Below are 20527 nucleotides of genomic sequence, written 5' to 3'. Positions count from 1 at the left end.
AAGAAAGAAAGAAAGAAAGAAAGAAAGAAAGAAAGAAAGAAAGAAAGAAGAAAGAAAGAAAGAAAGAAAGAAAGAAAGAAAGAAAGAAAGAAAGAAAGAAAGAAAGACAAGACCAAGGCCAAAATAAGAGAATCTCATCTTTTGCTATTATGCTAGTCTCATAAAATAATTTCAGAATTTTTTTTCCCTGAGACAAATATATCTTCCTACAGAAGGAGAACAGAAAAGAAAAATAAATATTTGCTATTTTAGCCATATGAAATATAACATGTTTTTAAAATGAAAACTTTCTCCTTCATATATATTATAGCTTAATATTTCCATTATTATGAATCCTTGCTTCCAAAAAAGAAAGAAACTGAAATAAGAAATAGGAGATTTCTTATCTTAAATCATATTGGTTATTTCTGCACCAGAACTTTTTCAAGGAAAAAAAACTATTTTGCAAGCATTTGAAATTTTAGGATAAAAGTTATTTATATTAATATACTATTACTACAAACTTAAATATGAGTAAATCTCACACATACTCTTCAGCAAATGAAAGCGGCAATAAAATGATATACACAGTATGATTTCATCTATATGCAATCCAAAAAAAAAACCAAAAGAGCAAAATAACTGTTATTGTTTGGGGCTGGATACATACATGGTAAAATGTAAAAAAAAAGGCAGGGAATGATTATCCCAAAAGATAACAGTTTACAGCAAAGGTTGGGAGGTAGAACTTACATAAACTTTCATAAACATTCACTGTGTAATTGTTCTTTGAAATGCACATACGTAATACACTCTGCAATATATATGTTAATATAAAAGAAAATTAAAATAATAAGTTCAAAGAAACACAAAAAGTACGATTAGTACTTACATTTTTTAACATAACAATGTGAGCAATTGATCTTTGTATCATAGCATCAATGATGCTGTTATTATGCTTTAATTTATAGAAGTGATTTACATTTTCAAAGGTATTAATTTAGTAGCAGAAACACCTAATTAGTAATAAACTAAATATTGGATGGAAACCCCAAAGTTCTAGCAGAACAAATTCAGAAAAACACCAAAATTAAAGAAAATTGACCAATATTTTGGCTCTTCCATTTATTACCTCTGCAATCTAGCACAGATTACTCTCTGAACCTCAGTTGCTTAATCTATACATAGAGGAATTTAGTATCTAATAACAGTGGTCATTCAAATTCATACGGGGGAGGATAATTATTTATATCATTGATAAATGGTATTAGGAAAACTACTTAATCATTTAGAAAAAAAACCAAAACAGATTCCTACCTCACTTCTCACACAAAATAAAATGAACCAAAGACTGAAATCATAGCTAGATAGATGATAGATAGATGGATAGATAGATAGATAGATAGATAGATAGATAGAAGATAGATATACTAGAAGAAAACATAGGTAATTTTTTTTTTATCTTAAATGGGACATGGAATAACATCTCAGTTTGCCAGGGAATGAGGGGTTTCCTAGGACATAGGATGTTTAGTGCTAAAACCAGGGAAGTCGGGGCGCCTGGGTGGCTCACTCAGTTAAGTGTCTGCCATCAGCTCAGATCATAATCCCAGGGTCCTGGGATTGAGCACTCCTCCTCCCCCATCTGACTCTGTGCTCAGTGGGGAGCCTGCTTCTCCCTCTCCCTCTGTTGCTTACCCTGCTTGTACTCTCTTTTTCTCTAAAATAAATAAAATCTTTTAAAAAAATAAAAATAAATTTAAAAAAATAAAAATAAATAAAAATAAAACCAGGAAAGTCCAAGGCAAACTGGGACAGTTGTCACTGTGAGTAAAGAAATTTTTCTAACCCTGGTACAAAACAGAAACCACAAAAGAAAACATTGAAAAAGATGACCATAGAATTTTAAATTTCTGTATGGCAAAAAAGAAAAAAAAAAATGTGTAAGCTAATGTTGATGAGCAAAAACCTGCGGAATATTTTGAACATTTATGATAAACAAAAGGCTAATTTCCTCCAAAAAATACACAGAAAACACATAAACCAATAAAAAAAAGAGAGAGATGGACAACGCAATGGAAAAAATGGGCAATGATATGAACAGGCCAACAAAAGATAAGGTTAAGTTATTAAAAGAAAATGCTGAAAGGTGACTTAGATGGTAACTATATACTCTTCAGATTCAACACAGAGAGAAAAATAAAACACCCAGATTATTTTTTTTATTTTTTTAAAAGATTTTATTTATTTATTTGAGAGAGAGACAGAGTGAGATAGAGCCCAAGAGGGGGTAGGGTCAGAGGGAGAAGCAGACTCCCTGCTGAGCAGGGAGACCGATGTGGGACTCGATCCCGGCACTCCGGGATCATGACCTGAGCCTAAGGCAGTCGCTTAACCAACTGAGCCACCCAGGCGCCCCACCCAGATTGTTTATAAAAAGGAAGAGTGAGAAAAGTTTAAGTAACAAGGTCCAAAGCATAAGAATCCAATAATGAATTCCATGGATGAATAAAATTTGGAAAGCAAAAAGAATTATGGTAAATAACAAATTTGACCCTAGTTTCCAAAATGATATCATCACAAAGCCTGTATCAGTTGGTCAGGACACAGTGCTAATAAAACCCATATTGTTGGGTTAATTTTTTTTTTCAGGCAGTTACCATCACATCGTCTAAAACTAGTTAATAGGGAGTGATTTGTTCCCTAGCCCAGGACAGATGCTGTACAAATGTGTATCAGTGATCACAAGGGACAATGTGTTGAATGGATAGTGAATATCCATACATATCAATATGCAAAGATATATGTACTAGAATATTAATTTCAGCATAGTTTTTAATTCCAGAAAACTGAACAGCAAGAAAGAATAATAAGAAACTTATTTAATTAGCCCTTGGAGATCAAGGGCTAATTAAATAAGTTTCGAAATAATATCTATGAAAGATACTTGAAAACCACAAAATAATAATTAAGATACCATCTTTTGAATGTAAAACTCAGACACAGTGTTAAGTGCTTTATATACATAATTTAACTTAATCCTCGCAGCAACCCTAGACACTAGGTCAGGGGTTTGGGGTAAAAATCTCCCAATTTTAAGGTATTGGCAACTAAATCAGATTTTTAAAAATATTACATGAGCCAACTAAAAGTGTCTGCAAGCCAGATCTAGTCCACGGGCTGCCAAATTGCCATCTCTGATGTGGAAATTAGAGAAGAGGCCAAAATCAGAGTCGCAAAAACATTTATAATTAGGAATCTGTTGGGAGAAGTGGAGTTAGCAAAAATGATGAAGAAAAGAAGAAAGTAAATGCAATGCCTTAAACCAGGGAGGAGATTTCAAGACAGGAATCATCGAAAACAAATCACGTGGGAAAAGTCTTAAACTAAGGACTAAGAGGCTTTATGATTTACTAACAAGAAGGTGGTCAGAGACCTGTAGTGGCTGTAAGAGAGTAGTGTTAGGACAGAGGGACGAGTACAAGACAGGAAGGAGACAAGCATAAGCAATTGTCAATACATGGAGGCTTATTCTTCCAAGATTTTTGACCCTGAAAGTATGGGAGAATGACAAGGGGCTTTATCCTTTCATGTCAAACCTGAGAGAGAGAGATGGGGTGACATTTGGAACTATGAGGAGGGAGAAGGTATCCAGTAGAGGAGAGTACAGCATATTTATAGATAGAAAGAGGGAGAGCTAGAATTTACAACAGTGATGGTAAAGCAGGATCCTCTTAGAGGCACTGGCAGGAAATGAGGCCAAAGCAAAGTGGAGGTTTGCTTTTGAAAAGACTGATACTAGGACGCTTGGGTGGCTCAGTTGGTTAAGTGACCAGCTCTTGATTTCAGCTCAGGTCATGATCTTAGGATCCTGGGATCAAGCCCGTGTCGGGCTCCCTGCTCAGTGCGGAGTCTGCTTGAGGATTCTCTCTCTCCCTCCCTCTTTCCCTCTGCCCTTACCCCAGCTTGTGCTTTCTCTCTCTCTCTAAAGTAAATAAATAAATCTTAAAAAAAAGAAGAAGAAAATACTTAGTCTCTAAGAGAGAAGCAGAAAGGGCAAGGGAGGTTACAAACACAGACATTTTGAGGAAGCTCATGTTGACGAACGTTTTCAGAGTGTACCTACTTAGCATCAGGTAGCTGTGCAGAGCTCTGGGGGTGATAGGATGCATGAGGTAAGGTCTCTACCCTCAGAAAGGTCATCATTTGGGAAAGTTAAAGAAATCCACATTGGATGATAGGTAAATCAATCAACTCAGTTGAGTAAATCAACTGAGTTACTCACTCAACTGAGTAAATCAACTCAGCCATCTGCTGAGTATGAGGGACAAGAGGGATAGTTTGGGTGATAAAGACCTAGGACAGTGTTTAAATCCAAGCTCCCATCAGAACCACCTGCAAAAATTTATGAAAGCCCAGATCTCAGACTCTGTACCCTGATAAGTCTGATTATGTAGGTTTGAGATGGCATCACAGTATCTTTAATGATTTAGGTTCTATAGGTGACTCTCAACTAGCTTATTTACGGGTTTAGAATAACCCTTGAGGAACATCTAGGAGGGAGCCAATGAACAATAAATGGAATGATTTTTTGGAAAACAAAAATAACTTGATTTCATTATTTTGACTTGGACATTTTTTCTGAAAAATCGTCAATAGCACGAAATAAGATCACATAACCAGATATTCTCGTATTATGTAATAGTTCAACCTTTGGGGAAAGGTAGCATTGCATGGCAAACTAAAAAAATGGCAATAAAAAAGAAAATAAATCACTAAACAACTAACAGCTACATATACACACACCCAGTTTGGAAAAGCACCTTTACTGAATCACTGAATGTTCTCAAATGACACCCTTTGAACACACTCAGGTTTCCCCCTATGCTGATTGAAAGAAAAGAAGTTAGATGCTGCTTTCTCCTTCTAGCTCTGATCCTTTCTCCTTTTGTTACTGCCAAACGTTTAGAATGAGTGGTCTGTGACCACAGCCTCCATTTCCTCCACACCCACCCTCTCCTCAACCAGCAATCCTGTGGCTCCTACACCCTTCCATTCAAAACACAGTTCTGAAGGTCACCAGCTCCTTGAAAGTCAAACTTTTGGCCATTCTTCAGGGCTGGTACCCCTAGGTTGTTTGGAAGGTTTTGATGCTATTAACCACTTCCCTTTCCTTGTAAAAACCTTTTCTTAGCCTCTACCACTACCCTTGTGCTCTGTTTGCTCTGTCTCCTTCACTCTCTCCGTCTTTCTCCTTAGCCACATTAATGCAGACATTCCCCCGAGTCTCATCTGCCCATCTTTCTCTCTGCACTTTTTCTCATCATTCTCCCCCACTCCCAGAACTCCAACTGGACCTCTATACAGTTGATTTCTCCTTGTTGTTTTTTTTTTTTTTTACCACTGCAGTCATAGTTTAGCTCCCTCTGCCCTTCATACAAGCTGTTTGACCTGCCTGGAATGTGAGTCCCTCAACTCTTCCTGGCCTAGCTCTTTTCTGCTCATCTTCATCTCAAACATCACTTCCAAAGTGACCTTCCCTGATCCTCACAGACCAGACTAGACTTGCCAATTACACATTTCTATGTCTCCCTCTATTTCTTCTTACACATTATTTATGTGTAATGATTTATTTAATGCTTACCTCTCTTCTGGGATTCTAAGCTTTGTGAGAGCATGATTTATGTCTGTCTTGTTCAAGTATCCCCAGCAGGAAGCACAGTTTCTGACACATGACAGACACACCCTGACTTATTAACTGACAGAATAACTGACTCACATTTTAGCTTTGACTTGTTTTTCCTAGACAGGAATCTTCTATTTTCCCATACACACTTGCCACATCTCTTTTACCCTCTATGTTTGACACTATGGATGAGTTTCAGGCTCAGTTCTTTTACTAAAAAGTTGGGTGATATCTTTAGTAATTCCTTGAACAACGCTAGGCTTTATTTGCCCACGTATAAAATGAAAGGATTTAATTTGAAGGTTTCTAAAGCCCTTCCTGTCTGAAAACTCTGTATTTCTCAAAAGTGTCATACATCTGCTTCATTTCACAAATGAGGAAATTATCACTTAAAGAGGGTAAACAATTTCTTAAAGATGACACAGCTAGTGGTTAAAAGTACACCTCATGTATTATGCCAAGCGAAATAAGTCAATCAGAGAAAGACATTATCATATGATCTAACTGACACGAGGAATTCTTAATCTCAGGAAACAAACTGAGGGCTGCTGGAGTGGGGGTTGGTGGGAGGGATGGGGTGGCTGGGTGATAGACATTGGGGAGGGCATGTGCTATGGTGAGCGCTGTGAATTGTGCAAGACTGTTGAATCACAGATCTGTACCTCTGAAACAAATAATACATTATATGTTAATTTAAAAAAAGATAGTAGGAAGGGAAAAATGAAGGGAAGGAAATCGGAGGGGGAGACGAACCATGAGAGACTATGGACTCTGAGAAACAGAGGGTTCTAGAGGGGAGGGGGTGGGGGGATGGGTTAGCCTGGTGATGGGTATTAAAGAGGGCACGTTCTGCATAGAGCACTGGGTGTTATACACAAACAATGAATCATGGAACACTACATCAAAAACTAATGATGTAATGTATGATGATTAACATAACGTAATAAAATAAAATTTTAAAAAAGTATACCTCATGACAAACCTTTAAACCTAACACAGAGTTATATAAGAATCTAGAAATTCAGGGAAAGGAGATTGAGATTTTTCTTTAAAGATTTTATTTATTTATTTGAGAGAGAGAGAGCGAAAGAGCACAAGCAGGGGGAGCAGCAGAGGGAGAGGAAGAAGCAGGCTCCCTGCTGAGCAGGGAGCCCGATGTGGGGTTCAATCCCAGGACCCTGGGATCATGACCTGAGCCAAAGGCAGACGTTTAACCATCTGAGCCACCCAGATGCCCAGAGATTGAGATTTTACCGAGAAAATGAAAAGCACCAAAATATTCAATGCATGGATGAAATTTGGAAGCAAAAGGGCATTTAATAATACAATACATTCAATTTCAATTTGAACATTTGCCTTTCCCCACCTATCCAAACTTATCATTCAAGATCCATTTCCTCCATTAAGACTTCAACAACTCCAACCCCCTGTATCTCCCATCTTTGGATTTTACTAGATTCATAGATAATTTCAAGACTGACCAATTTAAAATGTTCTCCAATTATTTCATCTTACCTTGATCTCCTTAATTTTTATTGCTAATAACTTTTAGGCACTATTCACACACACACACACACCCCATAAATAATTCAGTGTTCTTAATACTTTTTATTGCTTTATTAATTGCTGAAGTGTAGATGTTTAGAGGAAAACGTTATGCGAATTCCTAACTCTCAAACTAGAAAAGGAAGACAGGACTGAAATTAATGAAAACAAACCCCTTCTCTTTTGCAATTGTTTTTCATCTTTTTTTTTTCCATCTTTTGCAAACCTGCTCAAGCTACCAACAGCCCTGTTTTAATTTTTATTTTCTCTTCTTGTTACTGCCTGCCCTCTAGCGGAAGATAATGACAAATGAACAAAATTAGCCAAAGGAGAAAAAAGGGTGGTCCTTTTTAGTAATCAGGATCTTAATATCAGTGACTTTTATAAAAGGTAGAATCAAATCGATTAGGATAGCAAAATATAATTTGAACACAAGAAAAAATCTAGAATACTAAAGGCTAGAGTAAGGAGAATGTGAGGGAAGAGGGCCAGACATAGAGTTGGAGAGCCTTGCTGGACAGTGTACCACTTACATTGTTTTAATTTTTCCCCTCAAGTATTTTTTATAAACCTTGTCTACCAGCTACCACATTGCTTGAATTCATAGGCAAATAAGTCAACAGAAAAGTAAATAGATTTTTTAAATGCTATGTTTTACATTGAAGTCAGTAGTTCTTTTTTTTAAAGATTTTTATTTATTTATTTGAGAGAGAGAGAACACAAGCAGGAGGAGGGGCAGAGGGAGAGGGACAAGCAGACTCCCCATGAGCAGGGAGCCCAACATGGGGCTCCAACCCAGGACCCTGGGATCATGACCTGAGCCGAAGGCAGACGCTTAACCGACTGAGCCACCCAGGTGCCCTGAAGTCATTAGTTCTTAGGCACCTTTGTGAATTTATCTTGTATAATAAAGTGAGTTATTTCTGTTTGGCAGGATTAGTAACAAAGCAGTATTAGTAGTAAAGACAAAAAGTCATGCCCCAAGTAGTTTGTTTCTCATTCTAAATTATTTCATGGTGAATTTATCATGCAAATCTCTGCATGTAATATAATTTGCTTTTTTGTATCTCGATCCTAAACATTTCAATAATTTTATAATTATACAAGCACAGCTTTCAGAGATTTGATTTATGTAGTATCTTCTAGTTTTATTCAGAAATAGTTTTAAAATTCAAACCTTTAAACCATTACAATTGAAGACTATCATTTCCATCTTGATTTTTTTTTTCCTTTACCCAAAAATCATAGTGTTACTTGACATGAATAATAGCCTCTTGCCTGGCTGGCTTCCCTGCCAAGTTGGATCCTTGCTTTCCACAATCAGATCTCAACTACTGAAATATTTAGATCACTTGATTTTTCTTAAGTGAGTAAGTAGTCCACTAAGCTTATAACCAAGCACGGGCATCATTTTTTTCAGTGGTGTTATAAATAGTAGTGCTTTTTAGTAAAGGCATAAGCCTATTCAAATGCCTGGTGATGCTTACAGACCTGACTGGGTGTGACTCCGCCATTGACAAGTGGTGTCGGACAAATCAGTTCACCTCTCTAGGCCTCAGCTTCTACCCTCATAACATGGAAAACTATCTTCCATGCCTACTTCACTGGTTTGCTTTGCAGATCAAAGGACAAAAAGTATGTGAAAATTCTGCATAGAAAGGCACAGGAATACAATATGGTTATTTTACTTGTGCTCACCAGGAAGACTGTCATGTGGAAAACAGATTTTTGGCTGGAAGGTGGGCAGTATTTTATAAGTCTTTTCTTTTTTCAATGATCAAATTATAAAATGTAATGCCAACTACACTGTTCCCTTGCAGCTGCTCCCATTTACTAAAAGTGAAACCTGAAAACTCCCTCCCACACCAACTCCTACCAACCTCTGTAGTGAAACCAGGACACCCCCCTTGAGCCCCCAGTGCCCTACAACTCCTACGAGAACCTAGATGTTGCAGTGTCCTCTCATCCAGAAAGTGTCTTTTATAGCCTACATGTCTTAAAGATGAATAGACATACCTCACACATGCACCACTAAACTGTGAGTGCATTCTATTTTAAAAAGCACCTGGCTACAGACGGCGATTAAAAGCAATGAAGTTTCCTAATTTATACTGTGAACATTTTGGACCGGAATGCAGTGGGATTATTATTTAATTTTTTTGAAGGGCAAAGAAAACCCAGATGACTTGGATCCCTACTAGAAAATACTTGATTTATTCTGCCTCGGTCAGAAAAGCATGGGGCGGAGTGGGGGGAGGCACGGTGAAATAAGGAAGTGGGCAGTGAGGCGAATTATAGAGATATCTATAGTACCTTAGGATACAAAGTAAAATAAGTAAGACGAAGAGCAAAATGAGGAGAATAAAGTGAAATAAATCTGAGAGTAACCCCCTCCCCCCAGCTCTATGATTGCATTATCTTGCTTCACTCCACAAGAAAGGCAAAGAAAACTCAGCAAAAGCTGAGCCACGTTTCTGGCCATTCTCCAGTCGCTCTCTCACAGAGAATTAAGACTTACCGGGCACTAAGAAGACAGTCAAAATCAGTAGAAGCCATAGTTTAGAAGTTCTCCAAGTGCGGGGCATTTCTGATTTCTCGTATTCTGCCCTTTTACTTGGTACTTTGCCTCCCCACAGGTGTGAAAGGAGCTCTGGACATGGTGGGGCTCTCTCTGGTTAGCGGCTCTGGGCTGGATCCTCTTAGCCCATCAGCACCAGGACACTCCCTTTCTACCAGCCTCTTCCTTTCACTCTGTGTTTTAGGCTGATTAGTAAGTTGGAACAGAAGAACCTCTTCTCTGGAACTTGACACAGCAATAGATTTCCTGTATGAAGCACTGAAGCAAAGACGGAGGAAGCAGATTGATTGAGTTCTCTTTCAGCTCATTGGTCCCTCTCTCACTTCTGCTGCACACAGATCAACTTTACAGTAAAGCACTGAATGTGCCCAAGATAAACAGATTTGTCTAAACGTTGGATTACAAAGCAAAACGGGATATTTATCTGTCCTTGGCCCATCCCTTTACATTTCCCAGTCACAGTAATTTTTAGAAGCATCTCCAAGTAGAAGAGGTGCACAGCCTCAGTAATAAAGTTTGGAATAAAATATCCTCCCTTATAAGGTCTACAACTCTAGAAGAATCATCATGGGATTAGTTTACTATAACTGATTACCACAAACCCAGGGGCTTAAAACAACATAAATTTATCTTACAGTTCTAGAGGTCAGAAGTCCAAAATGGACCTGACAGGGCTAAAAGCCAGGTGTCAGAGGGCTGTGTTCTTTCTGGACACATGCAGAGAACCCATTCTTTGCCTTTTCCAGGTTCTAGGGACCACCAGCATTCCTTGGCTTGTGGCTGCATCATTCCCACCTCTGTTACGCTGTCACATCTCTTTGGATTGTAAACCCTCCTACCTCCTTCTTATAAAGACACTGTGAGGGGCACCTGGGTGGCTCAGTCAGTCAGTTAAGCATCGACTTTTGATCTCAGCTCAAGTCTTGATCTCAGGGTTGTGAGTTCAAGGCCCATGTTGGCATGGAGCCTACTTAAAAAAAAAAAAATTTTTTTTTAAAGACCCTTGTGAGTACATTGGACTGCTCGGATAATCCAGGATCATCTCCACATCTCAAAATCCTTAATCACATCTGCAAAGTCCTTTTTCCCATGTAAGGTTACCTATTTATAAGTTTCAGAAAAAGACACAGACATTATTCTATCATGATTTAGTACTTATTGTCAGTTATTTCACCTTTAAAGAGCCAGAATGATCACTGGAGCCAAATTACAAAAAAAACCAATATTTTGCTGTCACATATCTGGCATTCAGACTTCCCAAAACAACTCTGCCTTAATGTGGCTAGCTCATATGCATTTAGATTATGTCTGGGAGGAAAGAAATCCTTCATGCGCTACAAATTTTCTACCCCAAGGCAAAACTCTCCAGGAAAGGGAAGAAAACACTGCAAACGGGATAAATATTAAACAACATGCATTTTTTTCTTTTAGGTTAGCAGTTTCATCTTCCCTCTTGCCAAACATTAAACTATATATATATTCCTACCTCCCTTCCCCTTCTCAAGCTTTCCTTCCTGTGAACCAATTTGATTGAGACTGAAATCGGGCACTTGAGGGCATGGAGTACTTGAAGATATATGCTATGTAACAGTAGTGGACTATAGCAAAAACAACTTCCCCATTGCTTAATATTTCACCAGGTGTCAGAAAATCAGTGATGAAATGTCATTTAAAATAAAGCATTCTAGGGGTGCCTGGGTGGCTCAGTTGTTAAGCGTCTGCCTTCGGCTCAGGTCATGATCCCAGGGTCCTGGGATCAAACCCCACATCAGGCTTCCTGCTCAATGAGAAGTCTGCTTCTCTCCCTGCTCATGCTCTCTCTCTCTCTCTCTCACTCATTCTCTCTCTCAAATAAATAAATAAAATCTTTTAAAAAATAAAATAAAATAACATCTACAATTAACGGTTTAAGAGTCAACAGAATGGTGTCGAAACACATAGAATTCTCAAAGTAACTTTGGGAGGATGAGCCTTTCTTCCCCATTCCTTTACCTCCTCCATCCAAAGGTTAGGGGAGTGGACCCCTGACCTCTCAACTCTCACCCTTACCTCTTATGGAAAGCCAGTGCTTGGAAAAACATTAAAGGGACCAAGAGTTTGCAAGCCAACGATATGCCATGAAAGTCAATATAATAAGAGAAGAATGTGCTCCTCTAGTAAATGCACCTCCTTGAAAAATCTAAAGGCCCCAGATTCTCCTGAGCTGTGCCCCTTGGTGCAGGAACCCAAAAGCAGAGCAGAAGAGTAAGACAGGATCAAGAGAAAGGTGTAGCTTAACCAGAAACCCAAACCTTTTACTCCCTCAGTCTTCCAACTCCTCTTCAATACTGCCACTTAAGAATCAGTGCACATGAGGACTATCAAAATAAAAAGCTTCGCATAGTTGAAGAAACAGTCAACAAAGCTAAAAGGCAACCTACCAAATGGGAGAAGATATTTGCAAATTACATATCCAATAAAAGGTTAGTACCCAAAATATATAAAGAATTGATACAACTCAACACCAAAAAAACAAATAGTCCAATTTAAAAATGGGCAGAAGACATGAACAGATACTTCTCCAAAGAAGACACATCGCCGACAGACACATGAAAGATGCTCAACATCACTCATCATCAGGGAAATGCAAATCAAAACTACAATTAAAAAAAAAAAACTACTATGAGACATCACCTCATGCCTGTCAGAATGGCTAAAATCAACAACACAAGAAACAAGCGTTGGTGAGGCTGTGGAGAAATAGGAAGCCTCTCATGCACTGTTGGTGGTAATGCAAACTGGCTAGCCACTGTGGAAAACAGTATGGAGGTTCCTCAAAAAGTTAAAAATAGAACTACCCTACGATCCAGTAATCGCACTACTGGGTGTTTACCCAAAGAATACGAAAACACTAATTCAAAGTGATACATGCACCCCTATGTTTTTTGCAGCATTATTTACAATAGCTAAGACATTGTAAAGCAGCCCAAGTGTCCATATATAAGCAATGGAATATTATTCCACCATAAAAAAGAATGAAATCTTGCCATTTGCAACAACATGGACAGAGCTAGATAGTATAATGCTAAGCAAAATAAGTCAGTTAGAGAAAGACAAATGCCATATGATCTCACTCATATGTGAAATTTAAGAAACAAAACAAATGAACAAAAGGGAAAAAAGAGAGAGAGAGAGAGAGAGACAAACCAAGAAAGAGACTCTTAACTATAAAGAACAAACTGATGGCTACCAAAGGGGAGGTGGGTGAGGATGACCAGCAAAATAGGTGACGGGAATTAGAGTACACTTATCATGACGAGGACTGAGTAATGTACAGAATTGTTGAGTCACTATACTGTATACCTGAAACTAATATAACACTGTATGTCAAATATATTGGAATCAAAATTTTAAAAAAAGAATCAGTGCACATGAGAGACAAAAAGACCTACCTTATGCTGGTTAATGTTGTGGTAGCCAAAACAAAAGGCTTAGTAAGCTTTAATAAGTTAGAGCTGCTTTAAGATATAATGCCCCCAAATTTGCACTGTTGATTTGCTCAAAAACTGATTTATCTACCTATTAATGCTTTTGAAGTAAACTTTTTCCAGTCAGATGTCCCCAATGTCAGATTCATCCTTAGCCACAATTGAAACCAGGTAAGAAGATGCTGCTCTCTTGTCCATCATGTAGAAGCTTTGCACGGATCTTGAATACTTACTGCACATTAAAGAATGGCCTTTTGCCACTGACTCTTTGTTCTCCATTGCCTATCCTTTCACCTCCTAGATTTGAGTGCTGACAGCCTAGAACACAAGTACCTGCTTGCCTCTCCTTTCTTAGATGAATTTTCCAGATGTGTATTTTTGCAAAAATGAGCCAATATCTACTTGCCTTATCATTTTTACTTTCTGTGAGCTCTCTGGCTTAGACACATGGCTTGATTTACCCTACACACACACTCTCACACACAATCATACTACTAAACACTTAGTCCCAAATCCCTCAATCGACCCTGTCCTCCTGCTATGGAAGTACTCATGTAACAATTTCACAGAGGTGAAAGACCAATGCCTAGCAATGTGAAGAATTTCAAGGACCTCAAACTCCACAACATTCCAGTCTTTATTTTACTTCCGCCCTGCCTTCATGGCACAATGGTGAGAGATTTAAGGCTAATGAATTACCACTATAATTGAAGCATGATAATTCAATGCACGATTGCATAAAATGGCTGCTCTCTTGGCCATACCCTATTACCCCATTCTCTAATTCCCCTCTCTGCAATCTTTACTGATTCAAGCTCTGATGTTTCAAGCTCTTCTGAAATCCCGGATCTTCTTCCATGCATAATCATTAAATGTACTGACAAATAACTTAAAAGAGCCTCACGAATTGTTATTTGTATTTTTTACATTCTACTATTACACTGATATTTACCTTGAAATTTTTCACTTCCAATATACAGTTGATTCTATGTCACTCCTATAATTCTTTTTTTTTTAAAGATTTTATTTATTTATTTGACAGAGAGAGAGCACAAATAGGCAGAGTGGCAGGCAAGGTTAAAGGGAGAAGGAGACTCCCCGCTGAGCAGGGTTCCTGACATGGGGCTCGATCCCAGGACCCCGGGATCATGACCTGAGCTGAAGGCAGCCACTTAACCGACCAAGCCACCCAGATGCCCCCCCTATAATTCTTAAAAAGTTAGACATAACATCTATCACACGAGAATTAATCATTATTTTTTATATAAATTCAGATTATGCAAAAAGAAAAATTTGTTAATGTTTGAAAATAAAATTTATGCAATATCAGCAAGTAAATCCAGAGCAGAGAAATTAGTAACCACATTTTATATTTTTCTAAACATTAATTCTAAGCCTCACTCATCATATCCATGGTAAATAGCATATGTCAAACCCTTAGATTAACATCCAGGCCCTCGTTCTAAGCATTTTATAAATATGGCCTCATTTAATCTTCTTAACAACCCTATGAAATGCATATTATTATCCCCATTTTACAGTTGAGGAAACTGAAGCCAAAGAGATTAAGTAAATTGTCCAGTCACCCAGCTAATGAGTGATGAAAACAGGATTCGACCCCAGAAAATCTCACCCCAATGTCTATCCCTTAGTTATGTGACTAATTAACTTACTACCTATGTTTTAACTCTCTGCCTTATCTCCAATACATCTCCTACACTCCTCACCTCTCCAAAATCTGTTTGTTCAACTATTCACTCACTCTTTTGCACAGTTGGGCACTCCTACAGCTTCGTAGTCGTCTGTTTTGGAGAGAGGGAGGGAGAGAGAGAGAGAAGAGTGAGGAGTGAGGGGAAGAGGGAGGGAGGAAAAGAAGCAAGGAAGGAAGAAAAGAAAGGGAAGAAAAAAACCGCTTTGTCTCCAATAATCTATTTGCAGATTTACTAATTTAATATTACTCTCTGCTGCCCCCTGGAGATAATTTGGTGAAACTAAAGCTAATGTTTTCATAAACTTATTTCATAAATTCAGTAATAGCAGTACTTTGAGATTTTGGTAATGTTTTGATGTGATTTTGATTGCATACCTCACATTGCACATTTATTTACATCTTTTGGAAGCTAGTGAAACATAACAAATGACTACTTGATGGGTAGTATAGATATTATGACCTAAAAAAATATTATTGAAAAGAATAATAATCTTCTGAGAAACAGATGGCTCAATAAAAATAGTAGTGTAAAGAGATGGTTGGATTGGTGAATGAATGGATGGATGGATAGATAGATAGATGTATGGAAAATAGATTCCACGCCTCATTCCAGGGAAATTTGAGATAAAATTTTCATAGGTTGAGTATCCTGGAAAGCACACTCTAAAATGGAGTTTAGTGTGAAAGATGTTTATTAAGGAATAACCTTGAACTCATCATTTGTGAAAATGAAGGAACAGGAACTGAGGTGGGCAGAGCCAGAAATAAAACAATAAGGTAGTCCCACAAGTTCAGCTATCCCCATGGGGACTTCTGGAGCTTAAACACCCTTTAGAGTTGTCCTCTGTTATGCTAAAATGGCAATATTTTATATTCCTGCATCTATCAGTCATTAGATAGAGCTCTAAGAAGGAGCATGTCGTTAGGTGAGGCAATCCATGAAGGGTCTGACTTTAACTGACAATACTATCAACATTGGAGCAAAAAATCCTTCACTGAAGGAATCAGGTGGTACCTCACAATGCCTGCCATGTGGATAAATGTTGGAAAATAATCTGATCTAATTCTGGTCTCAAGTACAGTGGTATGCCAGTCAACCAATTGTCTTTCATCCCCAAGAAACCAAATTACTGAATAGAAATCTTGTTGAAAATGTAACCGGGACGCCTGCGTGGCTCAGTGTGTTAAGCATGGGACTCTTGATTTTGGCTTGGGTCATGATCTCAGGGTCTTGAGCTCAGGCAATGAGCAGAGAGCCTGCTTAAGATTCTCTCTCCTTCTCCCTCTGCTGCTGCTCCCCCCCCCCCCCCCACCCTCAAGGCTTTCTCTCTCTCTCTCTCAAAAAGAAAAAGAACCTAGGGGGAGCTCTGCATTAAGGTGCAGGCCTAAAAGGAAAAAGGGATCCCCACCCCGACGCTTTAGAAAAGGGAGGGATAGCTGGAGGTCCCCCCCCAACAATTACCCCTTTCTGTAAATTCCTGATCAGCCCCTCAATCAAGTGTTTGATTTGCTTCATTCCCCTTGTGCACCCCTTGGTGAATCTTCTTAGATGATTTCTGGCCACTTTGGGACTAGAGGGCAATTCTCACAGTGGAGGATGGGGGGTGGACTTTAGAGGCCGTTATGTTATTTTCATCTACGAATGACAACTGGGAAGGGGAAGTCCAGAAAAATACAGAAATGAACTGAAAAGAATGAAAAGCCAAGTCATATACCATGGCTAAAACCTAACATTTAGGAAAGTTATTCTAAAAAGAGAGTCAAGAAGGGACAGGAAATTTTAAAAAGAAATATTCCAAAATGAGCTAAATGCAATCACCTTAAATGTTTCAGACAGTATTAAATTAATAATAAGTTATTTCTGTGTAACTTTCTAGTAAAAGAATATGAAACATTAAAAGCTGGTATCTATCTGCACTTTAATTTACAACGGACCTTTCTCAGGAGAATGACAAATGTCCTTTTGAACTATCATAGTTTTAATATTTAAGTGACTTAAAATTTTTGTTTCCAGATTACATATTTGACCATGCTATCTTTTATAAGATGATGCTACGTTTTCAATGAATAACTAGAAAATAGTCTAAGTTGGTTGAACTTCAAAGAGTTAAATTTGGAAGTTTAAAAATGTTAGAATTTTTTTCCTAATTTTGAAATAGCTGTTAAGACTATGGTCCCTGAAGTTGAACTTCCCCAATTCACACTTCAGTTTTGCTACTTAGTTTTTGGTTACTGAATTGTTTTTTTTCTATTCTAGAATGTTTATTTATTCTTTTTTTGAAACTGGTGTCATTTTTATAATTTCTAGTTCTCTACCAAAACTTTTAATTTTGCTTTTCTTTTTTTGTCTCTTTGAACATTAAAAGGGTATTTTAAAGTCTCTGTCTGATAATTCCAATATTTAGAGTGGCTGTGGGTAAATATCTATTGTTTCTTTTGGTTCTTTCTGTGAAGTTCGCTTCCTCCTGTGCCAGGTATTATGTGTTGCTTTTCAAATCGTAGAAATAATTTGAGGCCCTGTAATGATTTTATCTTTCTCCAGAGACAATGTTCATTGAATCTGTGGATTTAGCTATCTGGGATCATCTTAATCCAATTTTTTTAAAGGTTTTTATTTATTTATTTATTTAACAGAGATAGAGAGAGAGCACAAGTAGGCAGAGCGGCAGACAGAGGGAGAAGGAGAAGCAGGCTCTCCGCCGAGCAGGGAGCCCGATGCGTGGCTCGATCCCAGGACCCTGGGATCATGACCCGAGCTGAAGGCAGCCGCTTAACCGACTGAGCCACTCAGGCGCCCCGATCTTAATCCAATTTTAAGGACAGATTTTGTAAACCACCAGATGCCTCAAAGCTAGATTGCAGTCTATGTAAGGAATGGTTTTATTTTCTCCCCCTTCTTCCCTCCTCTCCCTGCCCCCAAGAGACTGTCTAAACACCCCTTTATCTTTCAGTCCCCTCCTCTAGATTAATGAATATCCTGAAGTAAAAGTAGTTCCAAATACCAGCTTCACCAATCCATATATTTTTTTCTCAATCTTGGTCAGGTAATTCTTTGTTACCTTGCAAGTTCCCTGGTAAATTCCAACAGAATTATTCTAATAATTATTATTATTTCTAACTTTTCTACTTTCCTTCATTGGGAAGGTTGGTGTAAATTTCTGTCTGCCATTACTGGATATAGAAGTCTCATCCTTTGATTCTTTACTATCACTCATCCATCTCTCACAATCCCTCAGCAAAACTTTCTGATTCCTCCTTTAAATATTTCCTGAACTTGACCATTTTCCCCGTCTCCACTGTACTGGATTAGAAAAAAAAAAAAAAGAGGATAAAATTATGAATTCAAAAGCATGGTTTTTAAAAATAAATCACTGTGTCACTTAACTTTTGGATAGCAGCAAAAACATAGACAACAGAGGCTGAAGAACTCTTGTGTTGATAGCTGCTCCACTTCATGCCACTTCCTTCAGTCTGTTCTATTCAAATCTTTCTTTATTTTAGTCACCTGTCGCATTGATTATGTTAATGAAATGTAAAAGCTCAGATATTCCATATAACAAATCAAAAAAATTTTTAAGTCAGAAGTCCTACATTAAGATATTTTTCCTTGAGTACTTTATGCTGCATTAACATCTATCTAAATTATTTTTCCATTGACTGCTTTCTTACTAGTGACCTTTCTTTCTTATACCCCATTTCTTCTTGTTAAATTCTTGTTTTTTAATATGCTACCAATAGTTTTGGAGTGGTTTAATATGATTTGAAAGTGTGTCTAGGGGAATTTTCTAAAGAATACTGTTAAGATTATCTCACCTTTTGGGGGAAAAAAAAGGTTACGAGACTTGAAAATGTTTAGATGTTAAATGCTCTGTGCTGAGAAAAGGTAGATAAGATCTTTCTTTTTTTGATTTAGTGTTTCTATATTTTACTTGGCTGAGCATGATAAAGCAATCAGACCTATGAGAAGCTTCTAACCAATTTGTCCTAAGAGTGAGTAAACCAATTAGGACTGAGCCCCTACTGGTTATAAGAAGCCTGGAGAGAATGAACCAGGGATGAGCTTGCACCACAAGTTGATCTATAAACCCTAATTCTTCAAAACGAAAACCCTAGAAACAACAGCCGTGGAAACACCAGCAGTCATCCTTCCATCTTCAAAAGTCAATCGATATCACAATATCTATCTTGAGACACCTCCATCCAGAGGGACAGCACCCTGACTTTTGGGAGCTACTTTGGGGGAAAAGGATGTAGGCAGTGATGTGAAGAGTAGGCTGCTTTTATCTTTGTCCATTGTACATGTATTAAATAATTTCTGTTTTAAGATCATGTCTTTTATGACCACTTAAATCTGGTTTGGCGATGTGAAATGATCAGGAAAAGAGGGAGATAAATAATTATGACTGCAGAAAAGTTATGTTTTCCCGGTGTTCCATGATAGGGAGGTGTATGCAAAATGGCCTCCAAAGGCCAAAGGAGTCACACAGCCACACGTCTAAAGAAAAAGGCTGACAAGTCCAGCCCTGACAAGAAGTGTTTTATTAAGGGGACTTACAGACGTGCATCTCCGGTGCCACAGGACAAGTACAGCTCAGCAACCCCACCTCCCTAGAGACCTGGTTTGATAGTCCTACAGGCTGGGCACCTGTTAGGGGACCACCCAGGAGAAGGTTTAAGAATTGGTGTGAGTCATGGTCATATCTCCACAGCAGATCAAAGACATTATGCCTAGAGGGTGTACTTAAGGGTGTGGCTGAACAAGGAAAGAATGTAGGGGGAGACCTGTACCCAAGAAGGCTTCAGGTCCTAGAGCAGTGCTCAGGGCAGAATTGTCCAAGATGGCATTAGAAATATGTCACTGAGGGGCACCTGGGTGGCTCAGTCATTAAGCGTCTGCCTTCCGCTCAGGCCATGATCCCAGGGTGCTGGGATTAAGCCCCGCATCGGGCTCCCTGCTCCGCGGGAAGCCTGCTTCTCCCTCTCCCACTCCTCCTGCTTGTGTTGCCTCTCTCGCTGTGTCTCTCTCTGTCAAATAAATAAATAAAATCTTAAAAAAAAAAAGAAAGAAATAGGTCACTGAGTATTTAACTTAATATTTGTCTTAGGCCCATTTGGAAGCAAATAACTCCTTGTCCCCTGGGGCATCAGTATTGATGAATAAGACTCAACACACAGATTGGAACTAGTTTGGGGGAAGTGACATGCTGAAATATTTCCTAAACATCTTTTTTTTTTTAATGCCTTACTTACAGTCTTTTATTCCACTGTTTTTCTTCTTCCAAAAGCTATTCCCTTAAAGTACAACTATCAGGTAATCCAATTATGCTCTATATACACCAATTTGGATCTCTGTTAAATGGGATTATTTCCCTCAGGCTCTGTGCTGAAGCTCAGAGTCTGCTTCGGATTCTCTCCTCCTCACCCTCCCCCTCTGCTCCACCCCGCTTGTGTGCATAAGCTCTCTCTCTCTCAAATAAATAAATAAATAAATTTTTAAATGGGATTATTTCAACCTAATGACTTTAAGAGACCATAGAAATAATGTTTCTACAAGGCAAAGA

At 38.3% G+C, this 20527-nt stretch overlaps 1 protein-coding gene across 1 annotated transcript in view; it reads right to left on the bottom strand.

Annotated features, from left to right (window-relative positions):
• Positions 1 to 10615, bottom strand: part of LOC118007104 (cell surface glycoprotein CD200 receptor 1-like) — a 124293-nt gene extending 113678 nt beyond the window's left edge. The window contains exon 1 of the mRNA XM_035000168.1: positions 9729 to 10615. Coding sequence (XP_034856059.1) covers positions 9729 to 9795 — 67 coding nt within the window. The 5' untranslated portion in view covers positions 9796 to 10615. The remainder of the gene's footprint in view (positions 1 to 9728) is intronic.
• Between the last annotated feature and the right edge of the window lie 9912 nt (positions 10616 to 20527).

The sequence above is a fragment of the Mirounga leonina genome, unplaced genomic scaffold (assembly GCF_011800145.1).
Source record: "Mirounga leonina isolate KUSES-001 unplaced genomic scaffold, KU_Mleo_1.0 Mir_115, whole genome shotgun sequence".
NCBI lineage: Eukaryota > Metazoa > Chordata > Mammalia > Carnivora > Phocidae > Mirounga > Mirounga leonina.
This window is presented reverse-complemented; position numbering and strand designations above follow the sequence as displayed.